General features: G+C 36.8%; 1 protein-coding gene and 1 non-coding gene across 2 annotated transcripts; one reads left to right on the top strand and one right to left on the bottom strand.

The window, feature by feature from the left end:
* Window positions 1-4,770: 4,770 nt before the first annotated feature.
* LOC130800568 (small nucleolar RNA R71) lies at window positions 4,771-4,875 on the bottom strand. Its single transcript, XR_009039445.1, has one exon. It is a non-coding gene; the product is annotated as a small nucleolar RNA R71 (small nucleolar RNA).
* Window positions 4,876-7,412: 2,537 nt separating this feature from the next.
* LOC130799312 (uncharacterized) lies at window positions 7,413-8,243 on the top strand. The gene has a single exon (XM_057662413.1). It carries the CDS (start codon window positions 7,413-7,415, stop codon window positions 8,241-8,243), a length of 831 nt encoding a protein of 276 aa, XP_057518396.1.
* Window positions 8,244-13,421: the final 5,178 nt, after the last annotated feature.

The following is a 13,421-nucleotide window of genomic DNA, read 5'->3' as shown; positions in this document are numbered from 1 at the left end:
GATGATGAAGAAGAAAGATTGAAGACAATAATCGAACAAATTATGATGAAGAAAACCGGCAGTTTCTGAGATGAGTGAATGAAGAAGTGCAACAGTCATGTAAAAGCATTTTGTGCGTGCATGGGTTTAGGTTTTAACGTTAGAATGGCGGGTTTTTGAAACAACAAGTGCTGCGGGCAAAGCACTAACCGCAGCAATTAAGTGAAGATGGGAGTATTTGCTGCGGTTAATAAAGAACCGGAGCAATTAAATGTGAGTTTTTGCTACGGTCAAACACAAAACCGCAGCAATTAATGTTTTCTATTTTTTTTCTAATTCTTTTTCCTACTTATTGCTGCGTATACACATAAACCGCAGCAAATGATTAGCAGAAAATACGTTTTTTTCCACTAGTGTGTTAGAAAAGCTCTATTTAAAGGGGCATTCTCATTGTATCATAGTTCAGTTTTTGGTTAATGAAATTTTCATTCAAGTAATTGTGTGGAATTACAAACCTGAGTGTTGTCTTTGTGAGTGAAGCAAAGAGAGGATTCAGTCATTTCCACGAGAGTTAAGAGAGTGAATCCTAACTTGAGTGTGAGGAGGAGGCCAGGGACTGAGTGAAGGTTCATTGTCTCCATCCACGACTTAGAACCATTCTAAGGAATTGTTCTTGTCACCCTTCTGTTTCATACAAAACAGAAGGTTGTTCGTGTTTTTTCATTGTGACAAAGGTGTTCTTGGCAACGTTCTTAAAGGGGATAAACGGTTTCTTGGATCAATCCTCACCATATTTGGTGCAATATATATATATATATATATATATATATATATATATATATATATATATATATATATATATATATATATATATATATATATATATATATATATATATATATATATATATATATATATATATATATATATATATATGTATGTATATATATATATATATATATATATATATATATATATATATATATATATATATATATATATATATATATATATATATGTATGTATATATATATATATGTATATATATATATATATATGTATATATATATATATGTATATGTATATATATATGTATATGTATATATATATATATGTATATATATATATATATGTATATGTATATACATATATATATATATATATATATATATATATATATATATATATATATATATATATATATATATACATATATATATATATATATATATATATATATATATATATATACATATATATATATATATATATATATATATATATATATATATATATATACATATATATATATATATATATATATATATACATATATATATATATATATATATATATATATATATATATATATATATATATATATATATATATATATATATATATATATATATATTAAAAATATAGTTACGATTTCTTAAATAAAGAGGTTCGAATCAAAATGATTATTTTATTAAAATGTGTGAGCCACGAAGGTGAGTCTCCTAGTTGGGTCTCGCAAGAAAATGAATCGAGATAAAAATAAATAAATATATAAACCTAATAATAAATAAATATATAAACCTAATAATAAATAAACATAATAATAATAATAATAATAATAATAATAATAATAATAATAATAATAATAATAATAATAATAATAAGAATAATAACAACAGTAATAACAAGTTTAAAAACTCGTGAAAACCCTAAATGCTCAAGAAGCCGTCACTCCCATCCCCTCTCTTCTCTTCTCTCTTTCTCTCACTCCCTCCTCCCTCCTTGTGAGCAGTCGGCAGCCTCCACGACCAGCGACAGCAGGTGCGCCTTCTCCCACGAGCAGCAGCCGACAGCACCAACCCGTTTCTCCTCCCACGAGCAGCAGCCCTGACCTTCTCCTACCCGCACACGCCAGCAGCACCACCATAAGGGTTCTGCCGCCTCTGTGTACACCCCAGCCGTGCAAATCACCGTCACAAGTCCCTTGCTTTCGCTCCCCTTCTCTAACTCTATAATTATGAGCCATTTATTCTTTGATTTCTAAGTATTTCTTTGATAAATTGATGTTTACTTGATTATTGAGTTACTACTTAAATAGTTGAAATGAGTATTGGTTAAAAATGTCATCTTTATCATGTCTAGGTCTCGATTTGGAGATGAAATTACTTATGGTGTGTGTGTATGCTACATTTGGTAGTGAGATGGTTGATTGGAAAACTTTACAAATTGTTTTAAGGCTTAGTTTGGTTATCTATTGTTGTGATAAGTGATAGTTGGTAATGGTATGCTTGTAGTTGACTATGGAAGTGGTCTTGGTTCTTAATTAGGAGTAATAGTTGTTAATTAGTGTTGTTTGATTGTTGTTAATCACAAGTACTTTTATTAGGTTGTTATTATAGCTACATCATGAGTATAGTGTCAACTTATCATTGATGGTTGCTAAAGTTACTTGTTACGATGTTTGACTATAGTTCTTTCTAACCTTGGAGAATGTAATAAATGATATTACGATGTTATAACTTTAAGATTTGTCATTATCATCATATTAGCACTATATTAACATCGTAAGAATCAAGTGTGATTTGTTATTTTTTTGGTAACGTGAATCAATATAACTCAAATATGGTTGATGTAATGGAACGATTTACATAATCCTTTTATTCTTAAATTGATGGAAAGACTTATATTGTTGTTGAGTCAATGATTATGACGAGTGTTGAATGAGATGTGTGTGTTATAGCAATTGGAAACTTAGCTCAAGCGGATGATAGTGTTTACTTGGGCGTTGGTATGACAAAGTAGTTAAGAGAACGTATAAGTTTTATTCCTAACTTGTATAGGTTCCCAGTTTATAAGAGGAAAGTAGACCCTTAGTTGGGTGATTTTTGTAACTTGTGGTCGTGCAGTGACGCTTGCAGGTACGTACACGCAGTAATTAATTATTATATTCATCGTTTCAAAGTATTATCAATGTTACATGATTATATGCATTGCATTAGAATTATAGAATGCCAAAAAGTAAACCATGCTAGTGAATAGTCATAATAGTGATATAGACAAGTAGAATAAAAGCCTTAAGAGACTATGAGAACAGATTTCTAAATAGTTGAGAACGCAACATGGTTGTGCGTGGTATCGAAGTGATTTCCTACTTATTAAGCTTTGATTTATGATTATTTGGCGTGACTCAACTGGATTATGTCTGGTTGATTTAGTAGTCCCCTAGGTGAGGTCCGACGGGACCACCGTAAGGGGGGTATGAGCATGCTTGGGTCACCGGGCGCCGGATGGCCGATACCGCCCCTTGACTGAGGTGTTACCATGCGGGCCTTGCAAACCCCAATATGGTGGCGTCTTCACTGGTTTAGTACCCCAGTCTGTTAGTTTTTCTCGAAGGTAGGACCTGAGAGGGTCAGCTGGAGGGGGCATGAGCTCATACTTTGCCATGGGCGCCGGATGGCCGATAACACCCTTGTCCGTGTCACTATGCCACGAATAGAGAAAGGATCCACTACCTTTCAATATACTTCGAGAGATTAGTAGTTTGAAAGAGAAATTATGAGTAAATAGAGGTGTTTAGACAGATGTGTAGACTCGTTATTGCCATACTATATCGTTGTTTATAGTTTTGTTCAATGACTTCAATTGTTATAAGTTCATTAATTACTGACATGTATGTGTTTGTTGTTGTTTGTTCATGACTCTCTATGATGTTCCTGCTGTGACACATCTGACTATGGTCATTATGTTGAGCAGCAGGAGGATCATAGCTTGACATGACAAGTATAGGAGCTTTTTTTGTTTTACATTGGGGGAAAGAGCGAAGTACGGTCGTAACAATTGTGTACAAATTGTCTAATGCTTGTACCTTCTATATTACTTGTAAAGTTTTCTTTTGGGATTGTATAATTTCTTTTGTATGGAGCCATGTGACTCCTTGTATAATTCATAGTTCCACTGCAAAGTTTTTTGGATGCACAGTAGTGAGAATACTCCTTTAGTATCCGTCAAATCGATGCGTTAACACTGGAACCACGATCCTCGTTAGAGTTGATGATTTGAGAAGCCGACGATGATTTTTTCCGTCATGACGTATTCTTAAAGGCTTTAAAGGCCTTAGATTATTTTAGTTATGTTATCCATTTATATATCTTTGTTACATCCTCAGTTTTCAGCAAAGATGCTGCCGAAATTTCCACTTACTCACCTTTTTAATTAATCTTTAGCGTTATTCTAATTATTCTCCCTTTTCTTTTATGTAACACCCGAATTTCATCTCTTCCTTCGCGATTTCTGGTTTCATTTATGGGGTCGGAAATTCAGGGGTGTTACAATTAATCTTTAGACTTCTTATTAGTTTCCTCATTTTGTTATTCCCCCCTCCCCTGAATTTTACGTTTTGTTCTTTGGTTTTACTTGTCAACAGAGTGCATGACAAAGGAGGAGAAAACTAAGTGATTTGAGAGCAATGACAAGTCAAAAATCTATTCGGGAATATTTTTTCCCAATGTTACTTCACTTGGTACTAGCATTTTGTGGCAAACCATCACTGCTATGCATCATGAGATCAAGCCCTTATTTTTCAACTTTATTTCTCAAGATAAATTATTGGGCACCGACTTGGAATGCCCTCTTACTCATCTTGAAGAGTTTATAGGGAAATGTGCTAATGCATGTTGGAATCACAGATGAGCAACTAAGATTGATTTGCTTCCCTTACTCGCTTCAAGGTGTGGCAAGGGATTGCTCAAAGGCCGAGGAGAAAGGAAAATATGCTACATGGGAAGCTTTAGTCAAAGGCTTTACATTTCATTTTCATCAAGAGGTAGGAGAGAACTTCTATGAAGCTTGGGTTCGATTTAAGGGATTTCAAAGGAGGTGTCCATACCATCGGTTACCCGAATGACTTATCTTTCAAACTTTCTACAAGGGGTTGCAAGAGGACTACCAAGGTTCTTTGGATATCACCTCCGATGGTTCCTTTATATGTAAGATTCTATGGAACAAGTACACCTTCTGCATATGATCAGCACAAGGATGACACTGGGAACAATGAAGACTTAAGCTTTGAGGAACAGCATACTGAACCCAGACCAGATGAAGCAAATGAAGCTGAGGAACAGTTACTCAATACCATGAACATACATGGTCCAGCCTTGAGAAAAGCTTACATAATCCTGTACTTAAAAGAGGAAGGATAAGGAACAATTGAGTGTTCCCCGTCTCTAAGAAGAAGAATGAGGAACATCTGGATGTTCCCAAAATCCTAGCACGCTCTATTTTAAGGCGTCTAATATGACCGTTAGAAGTTAGGCGCCCTTTTCTTGTTTTTATAGCCGTTAGAGGATGAAAGCCAAATCTATAAATAAGGCTCTCCTCCAGATTGTAAAGATAGACATGTTTCAGTTTTAATTCATCAACGATTCTAGTAATCATTCAGAGAACAAAGTGTTTGTTTCTGTTTTGCCATTTTCTGTTTGAAAGGTTGAATGTGTTCAAGCCTTCACAGATTCATACTTCTCCAAGATCACGGTGATCATTGAGAGAATTGTGAGGATTAAGGCCTTGCATTCCTTAGGGGAATCAGTGTCTTCTTCCAGGATAAGTAGTCATTAAAGATTACTTAGAATTCATCTTAAAATCAGCCAATTTGACCGAGAAAACCTTCCGTCCTTGATTGTCTGATTTGTAGCGTGAGTGAACAAGTTAATCATAATCAATCTTCCGCTGCAAAATTGTTCCAACTTGGTATCAGAGCCGTGTTCTGATAAGGGACACAAAGATAGGTTACAAAGGAAGCCAGGTAATAGGTAATTTCGCGTTTTTTGAAAAAGGAAATCAGAAAATCAGGTATTATTCGCATTTTGTTTCAAGAGGTAATCACAAGTATAAATTCAATTCTTCCTTGATATTAAATTCTGTGTTAAAGATTGTAGAATTCGATTTAATCATCACATGCATTTGATTGTGGAAAAGATTTCTAAAATCTGATTTTATTATCATTGCATGCATATCAAATTGTTGTCTGATAATCGAATTTTTGAGTTTTCGCATAAATTGATTCATATAATTCAATTCTTGATTGTTTTGATTGTGCTTACAGATAAGAATTTAACAAGCATTTGTTTACAATTTTTTGAACATTACGTTTCCTTTAAAAATTTTTGGTATATACAATCTGATTCTTGAAAATTGTTCTGAGAAATTAGGGTTGTGTATCTGTTCATTCATTGTTGTTTCTGGAAATTTGTTAATTGGGAAAGTTTCTTGCAAGATTGTGGCTGGTGATTATCTGAATTGTGCATTTGTTTTGGTCTCTGGAAAAAATTTTGTGGAAATCTTCTCGTAGGTTCTGGTTGTTAGTTGTCTTACCATTGTCTTGTTTATGAGTACCTTGGAAAATATGGATGTGGATGAGAAAATAGAAACCCTTACCAATCTACTCCAACAGTTAGCCATTACAATAGCCAATAACATGGGGAATCAAGGGGAAAGACCTCAACAACACCCACATTCTCCAGACCCAGAGGTGTACTTAGATTGGGAAGCCAACATGGAAAAATATTTTGATTTTAAGGAAACCACACCTAAACAACAGTTTAAGCTAGCCAAGATTAAACTGACCAAGGTTTCTGCAATATGGCTAGATGGAGTGCAGAAGCAAAGAAGGAGGGAGGACAGGGAGATAATCAATACTTTGGAAAAGTTAAGGAAGCACTTAAGGAGGAAGCATGTCCCACGCAATTATAGGCAACAGCTATGTATACAATGGCGTACATTGAGACAAGAATATAGGAATGTATCAGAATATATCCAAGAATGGAAAAGGTTGTCTGTTGTGTGTGACACTAATGAGACTAAGGAGATAAAGATTGGGATGTTTATAGGTGGCTTAAGGGAAGACTTGAGGAGGAAGCTAGAGTTGACCCCAAACCTTACCTTTAGCCTAGCTTGTAGCAATACTCTTACCTTAGAGAAATACTCCAAGAAGAAACCAAGCATAGGCAGCATCTACAGCAGACTAGTAAGGAATTATAACCCAAGAAATGTTGTAGCACCAACACCCACAGTGACTCAGACCAATGCACCAGATAGGATTCCACCAATGACTAATACCACTAAGGACAAAAATCCCAGGGATTTGAAGGGGGTTGTTTGCTTTAAATATCATGGGCATGGTCACCTTAAGAATGAGTGTCCCAATGCTAGAGCCTTAACTGTGCAGGAGTGGGCAGAGATTAGAGAAGTAGGTAGACCCAGGGCCATGTTGGTTAGCAGAAATGGGAAGGAAGAGTTAGTTTGGCCTTCAACATCTGAGGAAGATCCTGATGGTACATACTTTGTAAATGGTGAAGGAGTCTTGGAGACTTTTGAGGGGTACTGAGGACAGTGAGGAAGAAGGGGACAGAGAGAAAGTCTACCCTGAACCAGATATGCAAAATTTGTTAATTAGAAGGAACTTTCGTTCTACCCCAAGGATCAAACCCAATGATCAAAGAGAAAACATCTTCCAAACCAAATGTAAAATCAAGAACCAAATTTGTGACTTAATCATAGATGGGGGGAGTGAAACTAATTGTGTTAGCAAGGATTTAGTTCAGACCTTGGACTTAGAAACTAAGCCACACCCACACCCTTATAAGCTGAAATGGTTGGATAGCAAAGCTAGTGGTTATGTGAAGAAGAGATGCTTGATTCAGTTTGCTATAGGGTCATTCAAGGATAGAGTGCTTTGTGATGTGCTAGACATCACTGCTTGTCATGTGCTCTTAGGCAGACCCTGGCAACATGACAGAAGGACCTTACATGATGGTTACACTAATGTTTACACTCTGAGACATGAGGGAAAACTTAAGGACCTTATACCCCTACCACCCCACAGAATTTTGCCTCCACAGAAACCAGCAGGCAGTGACCCCACTTTACCTTCACAGAAGCCACTAGGCACTTTACTTCCACAGAGACCTGTAGGTAGTGTGTCCTTGATAAACAGAAAGGTGAGTTTTAAGGAGATCAAGAGAGAAGGACTAGCCTTTCTCTTGTTTAGTAAAGAAATTAAACGGGAAGGTAGTCAGCCAGATACTAGGATCACTAACTTGTTGAAACAATTTGCTGATGTCTTTCCAACAGAGTTACCAGTTGGATTACCTCCAATAAGGGGTATTGAGCATCAAATTCATCTCATACCAGGAGCAGCATTACCCAATAAACCTGCATATAGAACTAGCCCTGAGGAAACCAAGGAGTTACAAAGTCAAATTTAGGAACTTATGGATAGAGGATATGTTAGAGAGAGCATGAGTCCATGTGCTGTTCCCACCTTACTTGTTCCTAAAAAGGATGGAACATGACGAATGTGTGTTGATAGTTACAGCATGAATAACATCACCATCAAATATAGATTCCCCATACCTCGAATAGATGACATGTTGGATGAATTATCAGGATCTCAATGGTTTAGTAAGATAGACTTGAGAAGTCGGTATCATCAAATTAGGATGAGAGAAGGTGATGAATGAAAGACAACATTTAAAACCAAATATGGCTTGTATGAGTGGATGGTTATGCCATTTGGGCTAACTGGAGCCCCTAGTACCTTCATGAGATTGATGAATGAGGTCCTAAGACCATTTTTAGGAAGGTTTATAGTGGTATATCTTGATGACATATTGGTGTATAGTAGAAGTGTATAGGAACACCTTAACCACTTGGAGCAATTATATAGGACTCTTAAGGAGCATAAACTATTTGGGAAACTAGAGAAGTGTTCCTTCCTATTAACTGAGGTTTATTTCTTAGGATTTATAGTGGGCAAACAGGGGGTACAAGTAGACCCTACAAAAATAGAAGCTATCAAGACTTGGCCAGTACCCACTAGTATCACCCAGGTAAGGTCTTTTCATGGCCTAGCATCTTTTTACCAAAGGTTTATAAGGAACTTTAGCACCATTATGACACCAATCACAGACTGCACAAAGGGAAACACCTTCAAGTGGGCCATAGAAGCACAGCCAGCTTTTGAGAATATTAAAGAAGCCATGTGTATCCCTCCTATTTTGAGACTACCTGCCTTTAGTAAACCATTTGAGGTAGAATGTGATGCCAGCAACACAGGCATAGTACTGTCTTAATTAAAGAAGGTAGACCTGTAGCATACTTTAGTGAAAAGTTAAATAAGAGCAGGATCAACTACTCAACCTATGATAAAGAGTTCTATGCCATGGTGAGAGCATTAGAACATTTGTCCCATTACCTTAAGGGGCAGCCCTTTATCTTACACTCAGACCATGAATCTCTTAAGCATATATGTGGACAAAGTAAGATTAGTTCCAAACATGCTAGGTGGGTTGAGTTCATTCAAAGCTTTAACTTTGTTGCTAAACATAAGATTGGGAAAACTAATATTGTGGCAGATGCTCTAAGTAGGAGAGCACACTTATTAGCTATTTCAGATGCTAAGATTTTAGGTTTTGAAATGATTAAGGAGCAGTACCATACTGACCCAGACTTCAGTACCCTTTACCAACAGTGCAACCAACAGCCACAGGGACTGTTTAACATTCAACAGGGGTTTCTTTTCAAGGGGAACAGGCTATGTATCCCTATAACATCCTTAAGAGCAGCTTTAGTAAGGGAAGTACATGAAGGGAGCTTAGCAGGACACTTTGGCATACAAAAAACCTTGGATATGTTAGCTAAGCACTTTTATTGGCCAAAAATGTTGGGCACAGTGGGCAAGATCATTCTGAGGTGTAAGCCTTGCATCAAGGCAAAAATAACATTCCACAAAGAAGAGTACGAACCCCCACCTATTGCACAAAGGCCATGAGAACATGTGAGTATGGACTTTATAGTTGCCCTACCTAGGACACAGCGAGGCAGGGATGCAGTCATGGTTGTGGTAGATAGGTTCTCCAAAATGGCCCATTTTCATTGCATGTAACAAGGTGGATAATGCTAACCAAATAGCCAAGCTTTACTTTGCAGAAGTTGTACGGCTGCATGGGGTCCCTAGAACTATAGTATCAGATAGGGATAGCAAATTTTTAAGCTCTTTTTGGAGCACCTTGTGGAGACTGCTTGACACAAAGCTTTTGTACAGTACCTCTCATCACCCACAAACTGATGGGCAAACAGAGGTGACCAACAAAACATTAGGGTCAATCCTTAGAACCTTGGTAAAAAAAAAATCTAAGAGATTGGGACCTTAAGCTATGTCATGCAGAGTTCGCCTACAATAGGAGTCCAAGCTGGGCTACTAAGATCTCACCTTTTGAATGTGTATGTGTGGAATGAATCCTATATTGCCTATTTCACTCATTGATCTTCCTTTACATTGCTGACCACATGAGGATGCTAAGCAGCATGCTGAAAACGTGATGAACATCCATAGGCAGACCCAAAGAAACATTGAACAAGCTACTGCCAAATATCAGCAGAAAGTTAATACGCACACTACCACTGCACAAAAATTTCAAATTGGGGATTGGGTATGGATCTATTTGAGGAAGGAAAGGTTCCCAAAGTAGAGGAAAAACAAACTAATGCCACGTGCTGATGGACCCTACCAGATTACTGAGAAATATGGGGACAATGCGTTCAAAGTAGATCTTCCTGATCGATATGGAGTCTCTCACATATTCAACATTGGGGATCTGCGACCATACTATGCTGATTCTGAATTGGAGACAATTCGAACTTAAGAAGGAGGGAATGGAACAAGTACACCTTTTGCATATGATCAGCACAAGGATGACACTGGGAACAATGAATTCTTAAGCTTTGAAGAACAGCATACTGAACCCAGACCAGATCAAGCAAATGAAGATGAGGAACAGTTATTCAATACCATGAACATACATGGTCCAACCTTAAGAAAAGCTTACATAATCCTGTACCTAAAAGAGGAAGGATAAGGAACAATTGAGTGTTCCCCGTCTCTAAGAAGATGAATGAGGAACATCTGGATGTTCCCAAAATCCTAGCACGCTCTATTTTAAGGCGTCTAATATGACCGTTAGAAGTTAGGTGCCCTTTTCTTGTTTGTATAGCCGTTAGAGGATGAAAGCCAAATCTATAAATAAGGCTCTCCTCCAGATTGTAAAGATAGACATGTTTCAGTTTTAATTCATCAACGATTCTAGTAATCATTCAGAGAACAAAGTGTTTGTATTTGTTTTGCCATTTTCTGTTTGAAAGGTTGAATGTGTTCAAGCCTTCACAGATTCATACTTCTCCAAGATCACGTTGATCATTGAGAGAATTGTGAGGATTAAGGCCTTGCATTCCTTAGGGGAATCAGTGTCTTCTTCCAAGATAAGTAGTCATTAAAGATTACTTAGAATTCATCTTAAAATCATCCAATTGACCGAGAAAACCTTCCGTCCTTGATTGTCTGATTTGTTGCGTGAGTGAACAAGTTAATCATAATCAATCTTCCGCTGCAAACTTGTTCCACTCTTGAAGCCGCCAAACATATAATTGAAGAGATGGCTTCTAGTTCTCTATGAAGAAAGGAGATGGCACGTACTAGAAAAGAGCTTTTTAATGAGAAGTCTTTAGGATATGTCAATGCCACATGCAATACCCCATATTCTCAGTTCCTTGATAACCCATTATTTGAACCTCAAGATTCTCATAATAACCCTCTTTTTGAACCCTAAAGAGCCCACTTCAATCAAATTCCATTACTACAAACTACTCACTCATCACAAAAACCCCAATTTCAATACCATATAGAACTTAAGAATGAGGAGACCATGGAAAATGAGGAAAAGGATAGTGAGAAGAAGTATGTAGAATGTGAAGGGGGGAGAAAAATTAAGAGTGTAGAAAAGAGTCAGAATGAAGAGAAAAAGAATATTGAGCTTGAGAATGAGAAAGAAGAGAGAAAAAAGAGAGGAAGGAAAAATGAGATATTGATCTTTAGCCCTAAGAAGCATCATGTCTACCCTATGAATTTTAGTTGTGATTTTCAAGACAGCCAATGCGGTCTTTGATGTGAGTAAAAGTGCGCAAACTTTGGCCATCTTAGGAGATGTGATACAACTTTATGTTGGTTCATGCAAAGAAGCTAGCTTGGGGGGTGACATGACTCTTTCTTTATCCACTCTTTTTGAGGTTGGTGGTGCTACCGACGTGCTCAAGCCACCTTGAAGTACAAAAGTGACCATGGTCAAGCTAGTGACCATAAAAAAGCACTAGTTGTGAGGCAACCTAATAAGGTACATTTTAATTGTTTTTTATTCGTATTTTTGGTTTGGGTGTGGTTAGTCTTTGTGTTTGTGAATATCTTGTGTTTTGGGAAGTTTGGAGGACTTGGTTGGGTCAATATATTAGGACATGGTTTGATTTATTTTTTATCCCACCCCCCACTCTTTAGAGGGCCCTTTATAGACTTGTTGGGTCGAGGATGCCAATCTTTCCTTTTGCACCTTCTTTTGAGCCTTTAAGCATTCGAGATGATGCTTGGTCTTGCTTGGGGGGAGGATGCACTTCCGTTTTGTGTATATTTGGCGTGTTTGTTTTCTTTTTTTTATATATATCTTTAGCCATTACTCTTTCCCTATTTATGCATGCTCATTCTTATTTATGCCCTTCTTGAATGCGATATAATAATGATGACATGCTTGCATTAGTTGGCTTTGTTCATGGATTTTGCTTTTTGAACCCCCGACGTAGGTTTTGCTTGAGTGTGAGAGCATGGGTATCCCCCTTAGTTAGACTTGCGGTTCCATTCCTTTGATTTGGCACAAGTAGGATTCTAGCGACCCTCTTTAGGGAACACGAAGCGCACTTAGGTTAGTGGTGCCGCCATGGATGTCGAGCAAACACAAATGACCCGTGTAAGGATTGGTTGAGCCTTCTCTATATGATACATGCTTGTTTTTTGAGATGTTTGATGTGTAGCGCATTAGGCATGACTTTAGGGACTTCGGCATTGTATGGATTTAGTTGCTAGTTTGGATCGGACCTACCCCTTTTCTTTCTTACCCCCTCGTTAGCATTTATTATAGCCCACTTTCTTTCATATCTCGTTCAAACTTTCCACTTACTTTCGTATCCCTTCAACTTTTCACCTTCCTTCACCTTCACTTTAACCCTTTTGTAGCATACTAGTTGGTTTGGTTGATGGTATGTTGGTGGTTGGTTTATCACACTTGGCATAAGTCTTTAGCTTGTCTTTTATTTTTGATTTTTTTTCTTGAGGTCACGACTTGTATATATCATGGTGATGTTTTTTTAGATAAGGTTGTATATATTAGTTGGTATTATACGACTCTAAGAGTCCTTTGGATTCACTACCCGCTTTTGGTAGTGTAGTGTTTATCTTTGTATGACTTAATAAAAAAAGAGGAAAAAAAAAAGAAAAAATAGAAAAACAAAAAGAAAGAGATAAAAGAAAAAAAGTCAACAATTTATATAGAAAAATATTAGTAGTT

This window comes from Amaranthus tricolor, chromosome 14, assembly GCF_026212465.1.
Source record: "Amaranthus tricolor cultivar Red isolate AtriRed21 chromosome 14, ASM2621246v1, whole genome shotgun sequence".
NCBI lineage: Eukaryota > Viridiplantae > Streptophyta > Magnoliopsida > Caryophyllales > Amaranthaceae > Amaranthus > Amaranthus tricolor.
Note: the sequence above shows the minus strand (reverse complement) of the source record. Positions and strands in the feature narration are given on the sequence as shown.

What these genes read in the sequence shown, in the direction of transcription:
- LOC130799312 (XM_057662413.1), top strand. Translation starts at nt 7,413, where the DNA reads ATGCAAAATTTGTTAATTAGAAGGAACTTTCGTTCTACCCCAAGGATC.